Source organism: Xenopus laevis, chromosome 5L (assembly GCF_017654675.1).
Source record: "Xenopus laevis strain J_2021 chromosome 5L, Xenopus_laevis_v10.1, whole genome shotgun sequence".
Taxonomy (NCBI): Eukaryota; Metazoa; Chordata; class Amphibia; order Anura; family Pipidae; genus Xenopus; species Xenopus laevis.
This window is the reverse complement of record NC_054379.1, coordinates 156,542,342-156,566,072: the sequence shown is the minus strand read 5'-3', so window position 1 is coordinate 156,566,072 and position 23,731 is coordinate 156,542,342. Positions and strand designations below refer to the sequence as shown.

Here is a 23,731-nt window from a genome sequence, read left to right as displayed (position 1 = left end):
AGTTATTGTTCTATAACAGCAAAAAAAAAAATAAGTTATTAAATATGAAAAAAAAAACTGTGTTGCTAATTTCCTTCAGAAACATCTTTGTAAACACCTTAACCTGCTGCAGACGGAAGGTTATTTCTAAGTGAGTGCTGTTCAGTAATTGATATGAAATTCCCAGCAGGCCTGCTGTGTGTAATGAGGGAAGAAGGGCTTATTTCCTGCGCTGTGTAACTGGCTAATGATTAGAAATGAAAGTTTGTTCTGTGAAAAGAAAAGGAAAAAGTTTCACAACACATTTCCCCGCTTGTCCCGCTGTTTTCTCTTAGAAACAGATAAATGGCAAACCTGTTGTTGTAGTGATGATGTGTAATGTAATAGGTGAGGTTACATGCGCTGCTGCACGGGGGGAACAGCTCCGGGTACATTTTATACGTTTAATGCAGGGATTGTTTAGTAAATATTAAGCAGCGTTCTTTCAAGAAAATGTAGGGCCGAAGGCTGTTGTAAAACTTGGGGTCCAAATATCAAATACTATGTCAGGTTTTCTTTACTGCTCTCCCTTTAGCCATAATGGCCCCAGCATGACAGCATGATTATTCATGGAAATTGATTCACAGCACTGCATTAACCCTAGACATGCCAGCATGATTAGTCCAAAAATGGATTCAAAGCACTGCATTAACCCTAGACATGCCAGCATGATCACTCCAAAAAATGGATTCACAGCACTGCATTAACCCCAGATATGCCAGCATTATTACTCCAAAAATGGATTCAAAGCACTGCATTAACCCTAGACATGCCAGCATGATTACTCCAAAAAATGGATTCAAAGCACTGCATTAACCCAAGACATTCCAGCATAATTACCCCAGCAAATGGATTCTCAACACCGCATTAACCCCAGACATACCAACATGATTACTCCAAAAATAGATTCAAAGCACTGCATTAACCCTAGACATACCAGCATGATTACTCCAGAAAATGAATTCACAGCACCGCATTAACCCCAGAAATGCCAGCATGATTAATCCAGAAAATGAATTCACAGCAACACATTAACTCCAGAAATGCCAGTATAATGCCAACAAAAATAAATTCAGAGCACTACATTAACATCAGACATGCCAGCATAATTACCCCAGCAAATGGATTCACAGCACTGTATTAACCCCAGACATTCCAGCATAATTACCCTAGCAAATGGATTCACAGCACCGCATTAACCCCAAACATGCCAGCAACATTAACTCCACAAATGACAGTATGATAACAACAAAAATAAATTCAGAGAACTACATTAACACCAGACATGCCAGTATAGTTACCCCAGCAAATGGATTCACAGCACTGCCTTAACCCCAAAATAAGTTGATAATAGCAAAAATAAATTAAGAGCACTACATTTACACCAGACATGCCAGTATTTTAACAGCAGTTAATAGATTCTGACCACTATATTAATAACAAACATGCCAGTTTGATAAGAGCAGAAAATAGATTAAGTAATACATTAACACCGGACCTGCCAGTATGATAACAGCAGAAAATGGATTTAGAGCACTGCATTAACCCCAAACATGTCAGTATGATAACAGCAAAAAATGAATTCAGAGCACTGAATTTATTCAAAACATATCCGAAAGATTATGTTGGAATATGGAATTAGAACACTACATTAACCCCAGACATGCTAGTACGATCACTGCACTTAACAGATTCAAAGCACTGCCTCACCCATACATGCACAAACCCTTCTTCTCTTACAAACCATCTCACACTGTTTGTCTTCCTCTCTTGTTCCTCTCAACTCTCTAATACCCATGTAAAACAAAAAAATCCCCCAACAAGCTGACGAGGAAGGAACAAGGGCAGCCCTGAGAGCAAGAATATGAGGATTGGTCAGAGTAATGTTAAAGGGATGGTTCACCTTTAAGTTAACTTTGAGTATGTTATACAATGGCTAAGTCTAAGCAACTTTTCAATTGTTTTTCATTATTCATTTTCCGTGACATTAGCGAAACAGCAAAAAAATTCGCCCATCACTAATGCTCTTTAAAGCTACACGTGTATTGTTATTGCTACTTTTTTCTTGGCTGCGTCCTCTGACAAACAGGCTGCAAAATAAAACTGGAAAAATCAAATTAGTTTTTTCTCCCCAAACATCTACATTTTAATGATAAATTATTTCCTACTACAAACAAAAAAACGCAGTCCCTTCCACGGAACCCAGTGCACGAGAGTAATGTAAAATGCAGCAATGCTTCCACGTACAGCCCCATGGAAAATTGTAATCCTTGGCAAATAATTCATCATTGCTTGTATATTTTTAAAATTTTCATCATTTTAAATCCAGAAGAGGATTATAAATTGTACAAATTGCATGAATATTTGATGGAAATTTATATAAAAGTGAATATATATATATATATATTTAAATGCATTTTAATCAGGGAGGAGATCTGCTTTCATGAGCCTTTGAAGCTGCGGTTTCCTAATGATACTTACACAGTCTGCTAGGGCTGAATTGACATTGGCGGGAAATAAAAGCGCCAAGCATGATTAAAGGGCCAGTAACACCAAAAAACTAACTTATTTCAATAATATTTATTATTATAACAGTTTTTCTATCCTGTACATATATAACAACTTCACTGATTTAGTTATTCTATGTGGACAGCAAAATTGCAATTGGTCTTAATTTTTTTTCCCAAACTTAAGGCCCCTGCACACCGGCCAATAAAAGCTGCAGACAGACCGAGTACAGGTGTACAGGTAGGGAAAAAACATTATCAAAAAAGCTCCAAATTATCCAAATAATTCACATTTTAAAAGAATTTCCTTTATCTCTGTAACAATAAAACAGTAGCTTGTACTTGATCCCAACTAAGACATAATTAATAGGGATGAACCGAATCCAGGTTTTGGTTCGGGCAGGATTCGGCCTTTTTCAGCAGGATTCGGATTCGGCCGAATCCTTCTGCCCGGCCGAACCGAATCCAAATTTGCATATGCAAATTCGGTGACTTTTTGTCACAAAACAAGGGAATAAAAAATGTTTTCCCCGTCCCACCCCTAATTTGCATATGAAAATTCGGATTCGGATTCAGTTCGGTATTCGGCCAAATCTTTCGTGAAGGATTCGGGGGTTCGGCTGAATCCAAAATAGTGGATTCGGTGCAACCCTAATAATTAATCCTTGTTGGAGGCAAAACAAGCCTGAGTTGGGTTTACATGATTTTCTAGTAGACTTGGAGGCCCATTTATCAAAGGTTGAATTGCGAATTTATGTGAATTTTTTTTTACTCTACTAAATTTGAATACACTCAAAATTCAAATGGGAGGTTATTTAAGAAAAATTTTAACATCTAAAACTCACAAATATTAGCGACTTCAAAACTTGATTAGAATTCAAATTGAATTCGACTAAACTCGAATCTAATTTTTTTCTCCGAAAAAAGCTTGATTGTCAGGAAGGCTATTAACATCTTCAAATGGGTCGCTGGACCTATGCCGTTGACTTGTACATGAACTCACCAGGTTTTAGGTGGCGAATAGTCAAATTGTAATTTTCCCCAGGGTCAAGATTTGATATATCTCGAATTTCAAATTACAATCTAGATTGGATTATTCCCAAATCGAAATATTTGTGAGTTTTGACCAAAAATACAATTCGAAAATTCGAATTTACTATTTGACCCTTAATAAATCTGCCCCTTAAGGTATGGACATCCAAATTACGGAAATATCCCTTAATCGGAAAACCCCAGGTCCCGAACATTTTGGATGACGGGATCCATATCTGTATATATATTATTTATGTTGATAATTGTTGGAGGAATTTATTTTTCCATTAAATCTGAATCAATCCTAAAGCGGCATAAGCTGCACGTAGAACACAAGCTTTTATCCACTAAATTCATGACCTGTAAAATGTACTATTTAATTTCAGTTTAATTAATACATTTTTAATTTGAAAGATTTTGTAATTAAGCCTGCACAGCAGGAAGAGTTTATATGAGCCTTCGTTGTTTCCCTTGACTTAAATGGCCACAAAATATACAGTACTGCGCTCTTAAGCTGGCCATACATGCACATCGCCAAACGAGTCGATCTCTCCCATATATTGAGGTGGACTATATCGTGCTGATTGATTGTGGGTCCTAGGGCCCAATGATCAGATCACAATGAGAAGAATACAGGCGGTCAGATCAAGGGCTGCATCAATGAATCGATGCAGTCCTCCCTCCAATGACATTTTTAAACCCGCCTGATCAACATTTGGCCGACTTTCGGACAGATATCAATCGGGGAAGCCCGTAGAAGGCCCCATTCACTGCCCAATTACATCGGCTTGTGTATGTATAGGAGCTCTACAGTAACCTTTAATCTGATAAAGGGCATAAAGTTTGCCTTAGGTCTAGTAACCTATAGCAACCATACAGTAAATGTAGATAAGGTGTGCTTCAAAAGCGGATTAAGCTCTTTGCAGCCCCGGGTGCACGCCGTACCCCCTGCCAGGGTAACGCATACATGTAGTGAATAAAGCAGCAGCACTCCGGTATTTTTGAAAATTTGCAAACCTTTACTTAAATGCAATAGGCAACGTTTCGGGCTACGCAGGCCCTTTGTCAAGCCATATAGCAACCATACAGCTATTTATATAAAATTAGAACGTTTTTTTAGCCAAATCCCTAACCGTCATGACCACAGCTGATCCGTCAGTAACCCTAGGCTTTGAGGTCTATGAATGGTAACTATGCTAACTAGGGTGGGTCCTATGACTGATCAGGAAGGAACCTGTGCAAAGAAAATATATTCCCCAGGGCTTGTTCCTGTATGTACAGTAGCAGTACAGAGTGAGTCTTCAAACATGCCTCAGCTATGGTACAAGGCATAATGTGCTTGTGGTCTAAATTTAAGAACAATTATGTTCTGAAGAACTTTTTGATCTGCTCTGGAGATCATCATGCTGAACCCTCTTTTCCCAAGCTGCTCTTTCTAGAGGGTTAGACTGTTGATATTGATAGGGTGTGATGGGAAGGGGGTATAATCCTCTGAATAAGAACTGCATTTCATATAGACCTAACCCCAACCTACTTGAACCTTGAAATAGACTCCTGAGTGTCTATACCCCCTCCCAAAACTTCTACCTGCAACCCGCTGCAGGACTCTACGTTGAAATGTTCTGCTCTGCAGGGTGTGTTGACCAAGACTGGTCCATAATAGATCAAATTAAAATGGACGTGCTCTCCTGAGCACCATTGCAATTCAATATATTTCACCTGTTTTCAAGTTATGCAAAAAAATAGGCATCCTTACAAAAGAATGGCATCTAGATACAAGGAGGAACCTTAGAGTAAATCGGAGAACTTGGAACCCATAGGTGTTATCATTCCTAGCTGGAAATGCCTAGTCTTCTATGTGACCCCCCACAGAGTGTTTATAAAGAAGGGACATAGTATTCTTAAATAGTCTCGTGGATGGCCCACAGTACTGAGGGTTGGACACATGAACAAGACCCAGGGAAAGTACTAGCCAGGGTGGGAGACCCAGTCATGAAGAATAACCAAGTGCCGGGACAGAGTTGAGGTGCTAGAAGCAAAGATAAATAAGTATCTAAGAGGCCACAGAGTAATACAGGTATGGGATCTGTTATCCGGAAACCCATTATCCAGAAAGCTCCAAATTAATGAAAGGCTGTTTCCCAAAGACCCCATTGTATCCAAATAATCCAAATGTTAAAAAATGATTTCCTTTTTCTCTGTAATAATAAAACAGTAGATTGTACTTGATCCCAACTAAGATATAATTAATCCTTATTGGAGGCAAAGCCAGCCTATTGGGTTTATTAAGGGGGTTATTTATCAAAGTCAAATTTTATCTCAACATTTTCTGCTGCATACTCCGATCAAATCCGCTCAGGTTTTTTACGCTTATTTATTATTACATTTTCCCAAAAATTTGCTTTGCAGAAAAAAATCTGAATTTCATGTTCTTTTCAGATTTTTTTCAGATTTTTAACCCAAAAACTCTGATTTCATGTTTTTGCATGAAAAACTCCGAACTCCGAAAACTTCAGGGTATTGCACGAAACCCAGCGCACATCAAAAAATCATTGGGACTTCTCCCATTGACTTATATGTAACCTCGATAGGTCTGAGATGCTGGATTTTCTGATTCCGACTTATCCATCCTCGGGGTTTATTAAATTCCAAAAAATTGCGGGATCTTATAACTATATGATAAAAAAAAATCACAAATTGTTCATGATTTTTGCATTCAGAGTTTAGTAAATAACCCCCCTTAATGTCTACATGATTTTCTAGTAGACTTAGGGGCAGTTATCAAGGGTCGAAGTGAATTCGAGGGAAGTAATACAATTCGAAATTCAAAGTAATTTTTTGGATACTTCGACCATCGAAGTAAAATAGTTTGAATAGTCGACCATTCGATAATCGAAGTACTGTCTCTTTAAAAAAAAACTTCGACTTCAATACTTTGCCAAATTAAACGTGCCGAAGTGCTATGTTAGCCTATGGGGACCTTCTACAGCAGTTTTTTGAAGTCGAAGTAAAATCGTACGATAAAATCATTCGAATTGTTCGATTCGAAGGATTTAATCATTTGATAAAACAACTTTACTTCGACCGCAGAATACACAAATTCGATGAAAAATGTTTGAATTCGAAGGTCGAATTTCAAAGTATTTTTTACTTCGAACTTCGACCATTGATAAATCTGCCCCTTAGGGTATGAAGATCCAAATTACGTTATCCGTTATCTGTAAGACCACAGGTCCCGGCCATTCTGGATAACAGGTCCCATACCTGTATGTATGTGTATTTGTGTGTATATATATATATATATATATATATATATATTATAAAACATGCAAGTGTTCAGGAGAGCAACCATACTTAAATTTTGCTCTGCGGGTTTAAATCCCCTTTAAAAGGCAATTTAAAGTGCCTGGGCTGATCTAATGGAAACCAGAGTAATGATTGGTTGATGGAGAAGATATTGATGACCAGGTCAGAGATTTTATAAGAAAGGTGAATTAAAATTTCGAAAGCCCACGGGAGCGGAGTGGAAGAGCACTAAACAGGATTAGCAACATAAAACATAATTAGCTTTTTTATGAGAAAGGAAGAGGTTAGGTGTCTTACACGATGGAAAGTGCACGCGTGCTTATTGTTTAATGTCTCATAAAATTGATGAAAGTGAGCCATAGCGTAATATATCTGCGGATTAATGGTAACCATATTTAGCATGTTAGATGGGAACTACACTTTAACACTCTCAGCCTTCTCCTCAGCTCATCGCGTGTCCTCATCCCTGTATCCAACACATCAATAATCTTTTTATGTTTAAGGCAACAACACTAAGGGGATTATTTACTAAACTCCAAATCCCCAAAAAATCTTGATTTTTTTTTAAAGTAAAATCTGACTTTAAAAAAAATCACAAATTTTTCGGGAATTTATTAAACCCCGAGGATGGAAAAGTCTGAATCAGAAAATCCGGCATCTCAGCCCTATCAAGGTTACATATAAGTCAATGGGAGACGTCCCAATAATTTTTGATGTGCGCTGGGTTTTGTGCAATACCCCAAAGTTTTCAGGCAAAAATATGAGTTTTCGGGTAAAAAATCCGAAACTATCATGAAAATCGGATGAAAAATCGTAAAAAAATCTTGAGAATCTGATTTTTTTTTATCCCCAAAGCAAATTTTTGGGAAAATGTAATAATAAATATACTAAAGTTAACTCATACTAAAAGTTAACTCAAAATGAACCACCCCTTTAACAGATTCTGCATTCTGCCACTAAGTGGAGCATGCAGTGGTTGCTTGGAATATGGCATTGTTGCAAAGACTCCAGACACCACGGTCGGCTCTCTAAGCCAGAGGCAATTGGAAATCACAGAGCCCAGTGTTTCTTAGCTGGCAGGATCCCCAGGAAAAGAATGCCGAGTTCCGGGCAGGATTTACATAATGGCGCTAGACCCCCCTGTCCCTCCTGTGTATAAATCTTTTAAAAAATCTATCAGATCTCCACATGTGCCCAGTGCCTTGGAACCAAGTAGGGTTGCCACATTGCCGGTATTTGACCAGCCTGGCCAGTAAAAATATTAATTGATGCCAATGTTATTTATAGGGAAAACCATAAAAATATAGGAATGCCGGTATTTTTTCCCAGAAAAGGTGGGAACCCTAGAACCAAAGTGTATGTGGTCGGGCAGCATTCCCTATGCCCAGGCCTTAAGGTGGCCATAGACGTAACAATTATGATCTTTCTTGGCAGCGTCGGACTGGGATGCCAGGGGCCCACCAGAAAACCTTAGGCTAAGGGACCCACTTTCCAAAACTATTATTCCTCCTCTCCTCATTCAACCTCTTTATTCTCCTAGTCTCTACTTAATATACTCTATTCTTCCATTATTAAGCCTTTTTTTCTCAAAAATAAACAGGGAATGACCATGAAATAGGCCAAATGTTTAGCAGTAAGAGGCCCGTTGACACCTGGGCCCACCGGGAGTTTTCCTGGTATCCGGGTAGGCCAGTCCGGAAAAGATGTTTCCAAGAAAGATTGTTCGTTTCAATACACACGTGTAGAGCTGAATTGTCAGATAAACAAGTAGAAACAACAGAATTTCTACCTGTATCTGACGATTCAGCACTAACAATGGCCGATGTTTGGGTGCCTTCAAATCTTCTGCTGATATCGGTCGACTCTTTTCCTACCATACACGCACCGAATATCGTACAAAAAAATTTGTTTTAAACAATATCATCTATGCGTCTATGACCACCTTTAATGGTCTTCCCACAAAATCCAGGCCTGTCTGGGTTCTAAGCAATCTACACAGATTTTTGAATTCTGATTGAATTTTCCTGGCTGAGAGGGCTAACTCCCTTGATGACTAGAGCCTTTGCAGTAGTTCCATGTTCCAAAAGGGACCACTGGTTTTTTTTTTTTTAATAAAAAAAAGTCACGTCTGCCCATGCCCTGACCAGGTCACGCCCAATCTGTCCATGGGGTTGTCAAGTCTTCCAACAACATCACCCCAAATTTCAATTAAGCCCCTTACTGGACTATTACCTGTCCCCCTTGATGGTGGCTCCAGCATCCAGACTGGGGTGTCTGGTGCCCACTCGGCTGAACTTTAAGGACCCCCCTTCCCAACTTTCTCCTTCCCTGTGATCAGGGCAGAGAAGACGGGGCTTGGGATGGCAGATGCAATGAGGTCTGGGGTCCACCAGATTTTTTTTTCCAGTTTTCCACTGGCCCAGTCTGACCCTGGGTGGCCCTGGTCTAAGTAGTTTTATTACTACTCTCTAGAATGAATTCCAATACCTTGGCGGAAATGGTCTTTAGAGACTTCTTAAGGAGGTCAAAGTCAGATCTAAGTCTATGACTTAACTGCTTTGCTTTAGATATCTGGGCTAGTGCGTAATAAAGACCAATTCCTATTAGGAAATAAAATACAGGTGCTCAATAGTGATGGGCAAATTTGTCCTGTTTTGGCAGAATTTCCAGCGAAATCCACAAAACGGCGGAAAATTTGTGAAACGCGAATTTTGAAGCAAGTGACTTTTCTGTAGCGAGTCCAAAATCTTTGACCCCCGGTGAATTTATTTGTGGTGATTAAACATGGAAATTTGCTGCGATTTTGCGCCTGCCGAATTTATTTGCCCATCACTAGTGCTCAATTATTACCTACTGTCACCTTCTGCTGCCATCTTGCTTTAATGTCTCCATCTTTCCCAACTATAATTCCCAACTACTCTTCCTCCCTACAACTGCCCATATGCAGACCCCCATAGTGTACGAGTCCAGGGAAATCGTTCCCCCTAAAGATACTGTAACCCCTAGTTACCCAGTGTTAAGCCGCTCTGAATCCAGTGGCGGGGATAAAAAAAGGTATTTCTATTTTTAAGAAACATTCGCTGGTAGGATCATACAGTAAAAATCAATTTACCGTGTTCTGCCACCCGTATAATCACTCAATATCGCTTTGCTTTTCACTTAAATGTTTATACTGCATAATATTTAATGTTTTAAGAGGGAGGCCCTTGCTGAGCCATTTCCCACGGGCTCGTCTCTAATCTCCTGTATTGTGCATTTAGCCATGTTCCCGGTATCGAGGGGAATTCTAGAGCATGGCTCTTCCATGTTGCTTTGATTCCAAGGAGCAAATGATTTGTTATAGATGGAAGAACAGATGGTACAACCGGCGCCCTCTCAAAAGACCTTTAGTACGTGGCAGATGGAAGGATTCTGAACAACGTTGCCTTTGGTCTTCATTTTTTTATTCTGCTTTCTTCTATTTCTCATGGAAAACTACGGAACATCAAAAGCTTGCTTGGTTGCTAGGGTCAATGATCCCCCAGGAATCACAAAAAGACTGATTGTGAGAAAATAACTTTATCGTCAATATTTATAAACAAAAACGAGTAACACTCTGTAGGTGGCCGTACACTGGGCGATTGGATGTGCTCTCAGAGTGAATGGCCCATAGGCCAAATGGATGGGAATTGAACGAGGGACCATATTTAGAATGGCTGTTTCAATATTATTCTGCTCATTCAGAGTCTAACCAATCAGAATAACAGGAAGTGAAGAGTTGAGGCGTCTTATCAGCTGATGCACCATGGGGCAAATTCACTATGCGCCGAAGCGCCTAACATTAGCGTCAATTCGCTAGCGTTGGCCATTTTCGTTACTTCGCAAATTCACTAACAGACGCTAGCGTAACTTCGCACCCTTACGCCTGGCGAATTTTCTCAACGGACGTAACTACGCAAATTCACTAACGCGAGCATTGTTCTGAACGCTACCTTTTACGCTAGACTTCCTTCGCACCTCAGACCAGGCGAAGCGCAATAGAGTAGATAGGGATTTCTTCAAAAAAAGTTAACATTTTTTCTAAGTCCCAAAAAACGCTGGTGTTTTTTTCTATATTATGGGTGATAGGCTGAAAAAGATCGAAACATTTTTTGGGGTTCCCCTCCTTCCCCCCTACATTTCCTAACTCATGGCAACTTAACTATACAGTGGGCACATGTGTAGGGCAAAAAAAATAAATGTATTTGATGTTTTGAAGGTTTCCCAGGCATTTGTAGTGATGCTACATATACCTCCGTATGAAAATTAACCATCGCTAGCGTAACTTCGCTTCGCTTAGCAAATCAACGCTAGCGCAACTTCGCAACCTTACGCTACCCCTGAGCTAAACTTCTGATTTTAGTGAATTTGCGAAGCGCTGGCGAAACTACGCCTGGCGAAATGCGGCGAAGTTATGTCTGGCGCAACTACGAATCTTAGTGAATTTGCCCCCATACATTGGCCAACAGTGCATCAAACAAGGGGTGGGGCCTGATGATGTTAATGTTCTGTTAGAAGGGGACTTCTAGAATATCCAGTTGTCCCTCTCCTCTAATTCCAATCCCTTACACACAGCTGTGAATTTTAGTTGGATTTGTTTTAGCATGGTAGACATATTTAAAGGAGAATGAAAGGTTAAAATTAAGTAAGCTTCATGAGAAAGGTCGATATAAATACACCAGTAAACCCTCAAAGTAATGCTGCTCTGAGTCCTCTGTCAAAAGAAACACCACATTTCTTTCCTTCTATTGTGTACTCATGGGCTTCTGTATCAGACTTCCTGTTTTCATCTTAAACCTCCAGGGCTAGGGCTTGAGCATGCTCAGTTTGCTCCTCTATGAACAAGCAGGGAGAGATTCAGGAAGGAAGTGATGTCACACCAATCTAATATGGCAGCTGCTATCCTAAATAAACAGACAATGTATAGAGCTGTTTACTCAGGTAAAGAAAAGCATTCTAAAGAAAAAAAACAGCGTTCTACTGTTGTGGCTAATCTATTGGCAATAATCTGCCTTGGTAGATCCCTCCTCCTTTAAGGGAATATAACTGTCAAACACATAAACTATTGTATGCTCTATAATTCATAATTACACATGAATAATGTTAAATTTGTTAAATTTTAAATAAAAGAAAAAAACACCAATTCTTGTATTTGTTTGAATGAAAAGATTATTAGACTTGTCAGGTACATTCATCTTCGTAGTTTCATATTCTGTCTATAGCAAGAGATTGAGATGGTTGATGTTGACAAATGGTAAAGAAAGCTGTCTATAGTGTTTACAAACACAGGGAAAATATACCCTAACCAACAGCCACAGTCTCTTCCCAGAAACTATTATCCCACTGTTACTATAGGCACCATCTCTCCCTACTATACCTGTTATCCCACAGTCACACTCCCTTCCCAGAGACTATTATCCACTGTTACTATAGACACCATCTCTCCCTACTATACCTGCTATCCCACAGTCACACTCCCTTCCCAGAGACTATTATCCACTGTTACTATAGGCACCATCTCTCCCTACTATACCTGCTATCCCACAGTCACACTCCCTTCCCAGAGACTATTATCCACTGTTACTATAGGCACCATCTCTCCCTACTATACCTGCTATCCCACAGTCACACTCCCTTCCCAGAGACTATTATCCACTGTTACTATAGGCACAATCTCTCCCTACTATACCTGCTATCCCACAGTCACACTCCCTTCCCAGAGACTATTATCCACTGTTACTATAGGCACCATCTCTCCCTACTATACCTGCTATCCCACAGTCACACTCCCTTCCCAGAGACTATTATCCACTGTTACTATAGACACCATCTCTCCCTACTATACCTGCTATCCCACAGTCAGACTCCCTTCCCAGAGACTATTATCCCACTGTTACTATAGACACCATCTCTCCCTACTATTCCTGCTATCCCACAGTCACACTCCCTTCCCAGAGACTATTATCCACTGTTACTATAGGCACCATCTCTCCCTACTATACCTGCTATCCCACAGTCAGACTCCCTTCCCAGAGACTATTATCCCACTGTTACTATAGGCACAATCTCTCCCTACTATACCTGCTATCCCACAGTCACACTCCCTTCCCAGAGACTATTATCCACTGTTACTATAGGCACCATCTCTCCCTACTATACCTGCTATCCCACAGTCACACTCCCTTCCCAGAGACTATTATCCACTGTTACTATAGGCACCATCTCTCCCTACTATACCTGCTATCCCACAGTCACACTCCCTTCCCAGAGACTATTATCCACTGTTACTATAGGCACCATCTCTCCCTACTATACCTGCTATCCCACAGTCAGACTCCCTTCCCAGAGACTATTATCCCACTGTTACTATAGACACCATCTCTCCCTACTATACCTGCTATCCCACGGTCAGACTCCCTTCCCAGAGACTATTATCCCACTGTTACTATAGACACCATCTCTCCCTACTATACCTGCTATCCCACAGTCACACTCCCTTCCCAGAGACTATTATCCACTGTTACTATAGGCACCATCTCTCCCTACTATACCTGCTATTCCACAGTCAGACTCCCTTCCCAGAGACTATTATCCCACTGTTACTATAGACACCATCTCTCCCTACTATACCTGCTATCCCACAGTCAGACTCCCTTCCCAGAGACTATTATCCCACTGTTACTATAGACACCATCTCTCCCTACTATACCTGCTATCCCACAGTCACACTCCCTTCCCAGAGACTATTATCCCCACTGTTACTATAGACACCATCTCTCCCTACAATACCTGCTATCCCACAGTCACACTCCCTTCCCAGAGACTATTATCGCACTGTTACTATAGGCACCATCTCTCCCTACTATACCTGCTATCCCACAGTCACACTCCCTTCCCAGAGACTATCGCACTGTTACTATAGGAACCATCGATCCCTACTATACCTGCTATCCCACAGTCAGTATCTCTTTAAAGATTTTTAATTTTGTAGACATTTAGAAGCCTATTGTCTTGTTACAGAAGTGGAATTACAATAACATTTTTAGTATATTTTGACAGTTTAGGTTGTCCTAAAAAATAGTTTTCTTAGGTAAACTAAAAGTCCCCCTAAGGAATGACCCTAAAAGGAAAGATGACAAAATGTTCAGAAACCATGTAGCAATAACATTTCCAGATGCACCAAATAATCACCTGCCAGTCAATAATTAATTAACACTTTCCTGGGGAAACAGCCTTTTTAGTGGTTTGGAAAAGTTATTTTGCTGTACAGTTCTACATACAGACAGACATACATACAACTTGTCCCTTGTGTAACAGAACAAAAAAATAGGGATATTTTATAGTATTCTAGCGTCTGGCTACCTTGAAAATAATAAAATAGAGCAAAGACAATAAAGTTTACATTGTTTACGTTTTTTTATTAAAATTTTTAATTGAACGTATATTTGAAGTATTTAAATTCATCTGTCGTAGGAGGTCCCAGTCCCAGTCTCCTCTGCTCTGGGTTGGGGTAGGACAGAGACGAATCTTCAGGAACAGTAGGAAAGTTGCAAATAATTATTCCCAGGAACAATCTTGCCGAAAAGGCTGTTGGATCTCGTTGGATTAATGGCAGGCAGCATCCATGTCTGAATCATGTCTTCCTCCTCAGAATTAATTGTATAATAATCAGAGTTCCCTTTGCAAATTCCTCCTCGTAGTCTTTCCTGTGACAACTGTCAATTCTGGGATTTTCAGTTCTGGTTCTCACTAACAGGTTTGGGAACATTAGCAGCATTTTTCTCTATGTCCATTGTAGCCTCACCCATTGGGAATGAGAAGCCATCTCCTAAGCTGCTGAAGATTGGGAGGAACCAGTATTTCTTTTCATTGCCAAACACTTCTCTCAGATTCTTGCTGAAGCCCAAGTTATAGGGATTAAACTCCTCTGTGTTATCACTGTCCTCCCGATCAGTTATATTCCTTAGAGCCAGTTCGAAATGATCAAGGAAAAGTCGGAATAGCATTATAGCGAAGAACGTGGTCAGGCTGAACAGCACAATGATAGGGACTTTGGATGGGCTGTTGGGCAGCTGATGAGTCCAGAAAAGTATGGAGCAATAAAGCGACACTGCGCTAGTGAATATGCACAATAGCACTCCATACATCACAGCGAGGAGGAAGAACTTGTAGTTGGAGAATCCCACACAGTTGTTTAGAAATCCGCAGTGATGATCCAGTTTCAGTATACAGACGTTACACACTGGGCAATGGTGGCACCTGTCTGGCTTTATCACATGGCATGTGGTACAGTACCTTACAGCCTTCTTAATATGCAAGTCTTTAGCCATACGAATGAGGATCTCCTGCAGCACTTGTGGCCTCTCATCACTCAGGTACAGCTGCTTGTCAGCCTCCGATGGGCGGAATTTTTCAGGAGGGACAACGGGAGGCATCATAACAGTCCGGAGATAGCACCACACGCACAGGAGGAACAAAAGGTGGAAAATCACCAGGAAAGTCACCTTTGCCTCTAATAACTGTACAGTGAATATGCACAGCTCCACCACAAATATATAATAGCAGGTAGCAAGGAGTCCAATCAAAATTAGAACCACGATCCGGGAGATCTTCCTCATGCAGGAACGCTGATATTCCTCTTCTTCTTTTTCATTAATTGTTATCTTAGTATCTTTCTCTTCATTTGACATAATTATAGTTTTGAAATAACGATAAAAAGTAAGAAAAAATTCAAAAATCGATAAGACTGAGTCTCTGATGTGTCACCACCAGCGCTCGTAGGTCTTATGACAAAGCAAGTGAGTGAGTAACATCAGTAAACAACTCTCCTCTTTATGACATCACAATGCACTCTGTATTCTCCTCTGTATGACATCGCTATAGTATTCTCAGCCAATAGGAAGCCACATGCAAATGATCTGCAGATCAACAACCTTGCAGACGTAAACAATGTAACCATAGCAACCAACTGTAATGCCACTCCCACCATGCCTGCAGTGCAACTCACCTTTCCATATTTAAACCTGTCAACTGTTTTACTGAATCAAAAATCAATAGTAATTATTATGGCAGAAAAACAGTCCCTATGTTTAAGGAAATATAAAAGTTCAAACAACTCTGCCCAGTGCCCAGTATAGAGATTATGGTACAACATGACTTCCTTGGTGCTACAGGATCTATTGAATGAATGGAATCTGTAAACTCCCAAGTTTTAGTGAAATCAGTAAATATTATTTTTATTCAGGGTTGAGAGGAATAAGGATTCACTGGTAGCCCTAAAATAAAGGTGTTTGCTGCAACTCTAATGATTAATATCATTTATCAGAAATATTGGGGCTCCCACAACCCCTAGTCACTGTGTATACAAACAAAGAGACAGCCGGCTACAAAAAAGAAATATTATTGTCACTAGAATATTATTATGTTTTTCTGCAACGCACTTTACAGAATTGATCTGTGCAGCGATGTTTCCCAGATACAATGTCATTTTATTTTAATTCAGAAGTAAATAGAAGCAACACATATCTGCTTTCCATGTTGCCCTTTATTCCATCTTAATGATATTTTTAAATTCCATGTTTAAAGAAAAGAAATATCCAAAAATCTCACGGTTGATCTAGCAGCACTTGTTTTGTGTTGGATTCGACCCCTTATTTTCTGATTTTTCTACGTGGGAATTCATTACCTAAAATCGACCGAAAGGTTTCCCACAGCCTCAGAGACTGTTATCCCACTGTTACTATAGGCACCATCTCTCCCTACTATACCTGCTATCCCACAGTCACACTCCCTTCCCAGAGACTATTATCCCACTGTTACTATAGGCACCATCTCTCCCTACTATACCTGCTATCCCACACTCACACTCCCTTCCCAGAGACTATTATCCACTGTTACTATAGGCACCATCTCTCCCTACTATACCTACTATACCTGCTATCCCACAGTCACACTCCCTTCCCAGAGACTATTATCCACTGTTACTATAGGCACCATCTCTCCCTACTATACCTGCTATCCCACAGTCACACTCCCATTTTCCAGAGACTATTATCCCACTGTTACTATAGGCACCATCTCTCCCTACTATACCTGCTATCCCACAGCCACACTCATTTCCCAGAGACTATTATCCCACTGTTACTATAGGCACCATCTCTCCCTACTATACCTGCTATCCCACAGCCACACTCCCTTCCCAGAGACTATTATCCCACTGTTACTATAGGCACCATTTCTCCCTACTATACCTGCTATCCCACAGCCACACTCATTTCCCAGAGACTATTATCCCAATGTTACTATAGGCACCATCTCTCCCTACTATACCTGCTATCCCACAGTCACACTCCCTTCCCAGAGACTATTATCCCACTGTTACTATAGGCACCATCTCTCCCTACTATACCTGCTATCCCACAGTCACACTCCCTTCCCAGAGACTATTATCCACTGTTACTATAGGCACCATCTCTCCCTACTATACCTGCTATCCCACAGCCACACTCATTTCCCAGAGACTATTATCCCACTGTTACTATAGGCACCATCTCTACCTACTATACCCGCTATCCCACAGCCACACTCATTTCCCAGAGACTATTATCCCAATGTTACTATAGGCACCATCTCTCCCTACTATACCTGCTATCCCACAGCCACACTCATTTCCCAGAGACTATTATCCCACTGTTACTATAGGCCCCATCTCTCCCTACTATACCTGCTATCCCACAGTCACACTCCCTTCCCAGAGACTATTATCCCACTTTTACTATAGGCACCATCTCTCCCTACTATACTTGCTATTCCACAGTCTGTATCTCTTTAAAGATTTTTAATTTTGTAGACATTTAGAAGCCTCTTGTCTTCTGTCTTTTTACAGAAGTGGAATTACACTAACATTTTTAGTATATTTTGACAGCTTAGGTCCTTAAAAATAGTTTTCTTAGGTAAACTAAAAGTCCTCCTAGGGAATGTCTTAAAAGGAAAGATGACAAAATGTTCAGAAACCATGTAGCAATAACATTTCCAGATGCACCAAATAATCACCTGCCAGTCAATAATTAATTAACACTTTCCTGGGGAAACAGCCTTTTTAGTGGTTTGGAAAAGTTATTTTTCTGTACAGTTCTACATACAGACAGACATACATACAACTTGTCCCTTGTGTAACAGAACAAAAAAATAGGGATATTTTATAGTATTCTAGCGTCTGGCTACCTTGAAAATAATAAAATAGAGCAAAAACAATAAAGTTTACATTGTTAAAGCTTTTTTTATTAAAATTTTTAATTGAACTTATATTTGAAGTATTCAAATTCATCTGTCGTAGGAGGTCCCAGTCCCAGTCTCCTCTGCTCTGGGTTGGGGTAGGACAGAGACGAATCTTCAGGAACAGTAGGAAAGTTGCAAATAATTATTCCCAGGAACAATCTTGCCGAAAAGGCTGTTGAATCTCGTTGAATCTTGTTGGATTAATGGCAGGCAGCATCCATGTCTGAATCATGTCTTCCTCCTCAGAATTAATTGTATAATAATCAGAGTTCCCTTTGCAAATTCCTCCTCGTAGTCTTTCCTGTGACAACTGTCAATTCTGGGATTTTCAGTTCTGGTTCTCACTAACAGGTTTGGGAACATTAGCAGCATTTTTCTCTATGTCCATTGTAGCCTCACCCATTGGGAATGAGAAGCCATCTCCTAAGCTGCTGAAGATTGGGAGGAACCAGTATTTCTTTTCATTGCCAAACACTTCTCTCAGATTCTTGCTGAAGCCCAAGTTATAGGGATTAAACTCCTCTGTGTTATCACTGTCCTCCCGATCAGTTATATTCCTTAGAGCCAGTTCGAAATGATCAAGGAAAAGTCGGAATAGCATTATAGCGAAGAACGTGGTCAGGCTGAACAGCACAATGATAGGGACTTTGGATGGGCTGTTGGGCAGCTGATGAGTCCAGAATAGTATGGAGCAATAAAGCGACACTGCGCTAGTGAATATGCACAATAGCACTCCATACATCACAGCGAGGAGGAAGAACTTGTAGTTGGAGAATCCCACACAGTTGTTTAGAAATCCGCAGTGATGATCCAGTTTCAGTATACAGACGTTACACACTGGGCAATGGTGGCACCTGTCTGGCTTTATCACATGGCATGTGGTACAGTACCTTACAGCCTTCTTAATATGCAAGTCTTTAGCCATACGAATGAGGATCTCCTGCAGCACTTGTGGCCTCTCATCACTCAGGTACAGCTGCTTGTCAGCCTCCGATGGGCGGAATTTTTCAGGAGGGACAACGGGAGGCATCATAACAGTCCGGAGATAACACCACACGCACAGGAGGAACAAAAGGTGGAAAATCACCAGGAAAGTCACCTTTGCCTCTAATAACTGTACAGTGAATATGCACAGCTCCACCACAAATATATAATAGCAGGTAGCAAGGAGTCCAATCAAAATTAGAACCACGATCCGGGAGATCTTCCTCATGCAGGAACGCTGATATTCCTCTTCTTCTTTTTCATTAATTGTTATCTTAGTATCTTTCTCTTCATTTGACATAATTATAGTTTTGAAATAACGATAAAAAGTAAGAAAAAATTCAAAAATCGATAAGACTGAGTCTCTGATGTGTCACCACCAGCGCTCGTAGGTCTTATGACAAAGCAAGTGAGTGAGTAACATCAGTAAACAACTCTCCTCTTTATGACATCACAATGCACTCTGTATTCTCCTTTGTATGACATCGCTATAATATTCTCAGCCAATAGGAAGCCACATGCAAATGATCTGCAGATCAACAACCTTGCAGACGTAAACAATGTAACCATAGCAACCAACTGTAATGCCACTCCCACCATGCCTGCAGTGCAACTCACCTTTCCATATTTAAACCTGTCAACTGTTTTACTGAATCAAAAATCAATAGTAATTATTATGGCAGAAAAACAGTCCGTATGTTTAAGGAAATATTAAAGTTCAAACAACTCTGCCCAGTGCCCAGTATAGAGATTATGGTACAACATGACTTCCTTGGTGCTACAGGATCTATTGAATGAATGGAATCTGTAAACTCCCAAGTTTTAGTGAAATCAGTAAATATTATTTTTATTCAGGGTTGAGAGGAATAAAGATTCACTGGTAGCCCTAAAATAAAGGTGTTTGCTTCAACTCTAATGATTAATATCATTTATCAGAAATATTGGGGCTCCCACAACCCCTAGTCACTGTGTATACAAACAAAGAGACAGCCGGCTACAAAAAAGAAATATTATTGTCACTAGAATATTATTATGTTTTTCTGCAACGCACTTTACAGAATTGATCTGTGCAGCGACGTTTCCCAGATACAATGTCATTTTATTTCAATTCAGAAGTCAATAGAAGCAACACATATCTGCTTTCCATGTTGCCCTTTATTCCATCTCAATGAAATTTCTAAATTCCATGTTTAAAGAGAGGGCACTGGAGCAGCTGTAAGGGGCTGCTGAATTTTAAGCCTGGGGTAGCAATATTGAGCCCAACCACTTTGGGTAGGCAAGGCTATTTCTGGCCTATTTCCCACGCACTAAAATCTATGGGAGACTCTTTTGTAGCAAAATATATTATAGTCTATGGGCGACTTTTTTTTTTTACTCCAAATGCATTAAAGTCAATGGGAGTTTTTTTCTCAAGTAACATGTCACTCCAAATGCATTGAGGTGATTGAAGTGTAATTTTGTGGCAAATTTTTGTTGCTGCGAATACATGCGTGGCGCAAAAATTCGCTCATTGCTACTGGCCAACCATGACCCAGGCAGCATGGGTCCAGAGGGTTGGAGGCCAACCACCCCTAGGGTTGCGACCTTTACCCCCAATGAACTCCGGGGGAAGGCGGGACCATGATGTAGCGGGGGGGGCTGTGACTTAGCAGGGGGGGCTGTGACTTAGCAGGGATGGAACATGACGTAGCGGAGCGGGACTGTGAGGTGATGAAAGCGGGACAGTGACGTCAGGGGCGAGGCTTTGAAGTGTAGATCTGGAATTGGCCGATCGTTTCGTCAATCTCTTGAAATCCTGCCTGGTTTTCCTAATTTGGAAAACGGGGTGATGTCACGGCGTGCTGACACTGCGGCACCATTACATCAGAGGGGAAGGATCGCCAAAGGCAATAAAAGCCAAACTTCATTTTGTTAGGAGCTCCTCTCTAAACCTGTGTTTTGCCTTGCGACCTGTGCCTGGTCGGTGTGTGTGGGCAGTGCCTGCTGCAGGCTGAATTTTTTTTTAATTACTTATATTTTTGAAGAGTGGGACTGTGACTGGTTTATGAGGGGGGGCAGTCAGGCCAGGCTGGCAGGCTGTGCTTTAGCCGTTTAAAAGTGACCTGGGGGTAAAATTGAAAAGGGTTTGTGTGGGGCAGTGGGTGTGGGACTGTTGAACTGTTACAAGGAGTGAGGGAGGGGGCAGACAGAACTGAGAAAAAAAACTACAAAAAACCCAATAAAAAATGACAAAAAAATGATTTAGGGGCAAAGTAATTTGTAAAGGTTCTCTGGGAGTGGGACTATGCAAAACTGTAATGTCTGGAAAAAAAACACAGAAATATGTTCAAACTTTCATAACCTGCCAAATTTTGTAAAATTAACATGGTAACTTGGGTGTGGCCACAAAGAGGGCCGTGGTCAAAACTTTCGCCAACTTTTTTGTCCCTCTTTCTATTTCCAAAATGTTGGGAGGTATGCGCAAGCATAGCCATACTTCTTTTACAACTGTAAAAACACTACTGTGCCTAGGGCCCGGTTTAGTCTTAATCCGGCTCTGGCACGCCTAAATATTTTGTTATGAATAAACTTAAAATAAGGCACTTTAGGCAAACGTTAATCCACCCCCCAATGTGAAGGTGTAGAATTCCTTTCATGGCAGCTGACAACTACCCCTATTAAGTTACTCCCTACCCACCCATTTCTGGATGACAACATGACAATTCACAACAGAATGACAGCGTCTCATTAATTCACTTTGCATTTGTTTTAAACAGTTCCACACATTTCCCATTTCCAGATTTTCTAAGGGGGGAGGATATAACAGCAGTCTGTTCTTTCTGCACACGTACTATATACTGTATAATCCTAAATCTCAATGGAAAAGCAGGATTATGAATTTACAAACAAACAGTCATATGTAGAAAGATAAATCATGATGTGCAAAGGAAGCTAACACATTGCTTGTGTCTACAGTGCATCTCCCAGTTGTCCTATATTACCCAACAGCATTAACGTTGGATCAGTGATTTCTAGGGGGCAGAGTCATCAAGGGTCAAATTGAAAATGTTTATTTATTTTTTTTGGTCAAAATTGCCAAATTAGACTAGGGAGTTATTCAAATTCGATTTTTGAGATCTATCATACTCTGGCCCTTTAAGAACTTGAATTCAACTATTCACCACCTAAAACCTGCCGAACTACTGTATAAGTCGATGGGAGACGTCCAGGGATCAATTTGGAGTTGTTTGCAGTTTTTAAAATTCGAAACAAATTCGATTCGACTTTTTGAGTCGATCCTATTCACCCAAACTTAAAAAATTACATTGTTATAATACATTTTGAATTTGGTAGAATTTCGAGTTTTTAAAAAAGTCACATGAATTCGAAATTCGACCCTTGATAAATGTGCCTCTAAGTGTGACCATGCCCTTTTATGCCCTAACATGCTCATGATTCGTCCCCGATCCCCAGGCACTGCCCATTGTCAATTCCACAATTCTTCACCATGCCTCTAAAAATGGGAACACTGGTTGGGTCCGGCCTAAAGGGGAGGAACTTCCTGTGCACCAAAAAGCTCCAGAGAGCATTGGACTGGGCCAGTTGGATCCATGTGATCCCCAGCTCTCTTGGGCCCAACGACCCAGAGCCACTGCCCACTAGACGTGCTGCACCCTGACCCCTACCACAGGCTCAACCAATTAAATATAAGGTACTTGGCTGCTGGGGTGGGGGCTTCCAGGGCAGAGAGGAGTTGTTCCTGGGGGTGTGGGCCCCTGAGGCAGCAGCCCCAGTGGACCTTGGACCACCAAGTCTGACACTGACTTCATACAATTCTCTCTGAAGGAAAATAATTATAGGATATAGGATTGAACTTGTCTGGTCTATAACTGACCATAAGCCTGAGCAAGAGATGTCTAAACAGTGCAGTCTCACATATCTCCCAACATTTTGGAAATAGAAAGAGGGACCAAAAAAATCTGACCACACCCATTTATGGCCACACCCCCTAATTACCATTTCCATTTTACAAAATTTGCCAGGTTATGAAGGTGTGAACACATTTCTGTGGTTATTACAGTTTTGCTAATGAGGGTGAATTGCCCTTTAAGTCAGTTTCCCCAGAGACCTGCTTATCTTAAATTGTTACAATTGCTTCATAGCTAAGCTTAAATTGTAACAAAAGTGCACTTGCCACATATTATGGGCTCTCTGCCAAAAGCCAAATGAAGTTACAAACATTGTATCTTGCTCTGGCTGTTCAGTGCAGGAGTTCAAAGAGAAAGTCGGGACATTTCAGTAGCAAACCCAGGACTGCGGGTTTAGCTGACAAAATTTGGCGTTACCCTGCGCGTTGCGGGTAGAAGTTTGGGGTGCGGGTATAGACGCGTGTCGGCAGTTCTGCAGGTCACGGGTCTTCTCAATAGAAGTACGGGTCGGGTATGGGTTCCAAAAAATGGAACTGCGCAGGACTCTAGTTGGGAGGTATGTGTTCATGGTTGGCCCAGATCCGCACCCTACTTTTCTTCCTGCTGGCCTGTCGCGGCAAAAAAAAAGATATGAGCGAATGGCACGGTTGCACACATGGGCACCCGCACGTCTAGGGGGGC

General features: G+C 40.8%; 3 protein-coding genes across 4 annotated transcripts in view; all 3 read right to left on the bottom strand.

Moving 5' to 3' along the window:
- LOC108717206 (kelch-like protein 29) overlaps window positions 1-23,731 on the bottom strand; it is a 653,541-nt gene that overhangs the window by 342,145 nt on the left and 287,665 nt on the right. The gene's annotated exons all lie outside the window — the stretch shown is intronic.
- LOC121393950 (palmitoyltransferase ZDHHC20-A-like) lies at window positions 14,615-15,571 on the bottom strand. Its single transcript, XM_041563807.1, has one exon. The coding sequence runs from the start codon at window positions 15,569-15,571 to the stop codon at window positions 14,615-14,617; it is 957 nt and encodes a 318-aa protein (XP_041419741.1).
- LOC121393847 (palmitoyltransferase ZDHHC20-A-like) lies at window positions 18,207-20,226 on the bottom strand. Its single transcript, XM_041563576.1, has one exon. It carries the CDS (start codon window positions 19,441-19,443, stop codon window positions 18,487-18,489), a length of 957 nt encoding a protein of 318 aa, XP_041419510.1. The 5' UTR covers window positions 19,444-20,226; the 3' UTR covers window positions 18,207-18,486.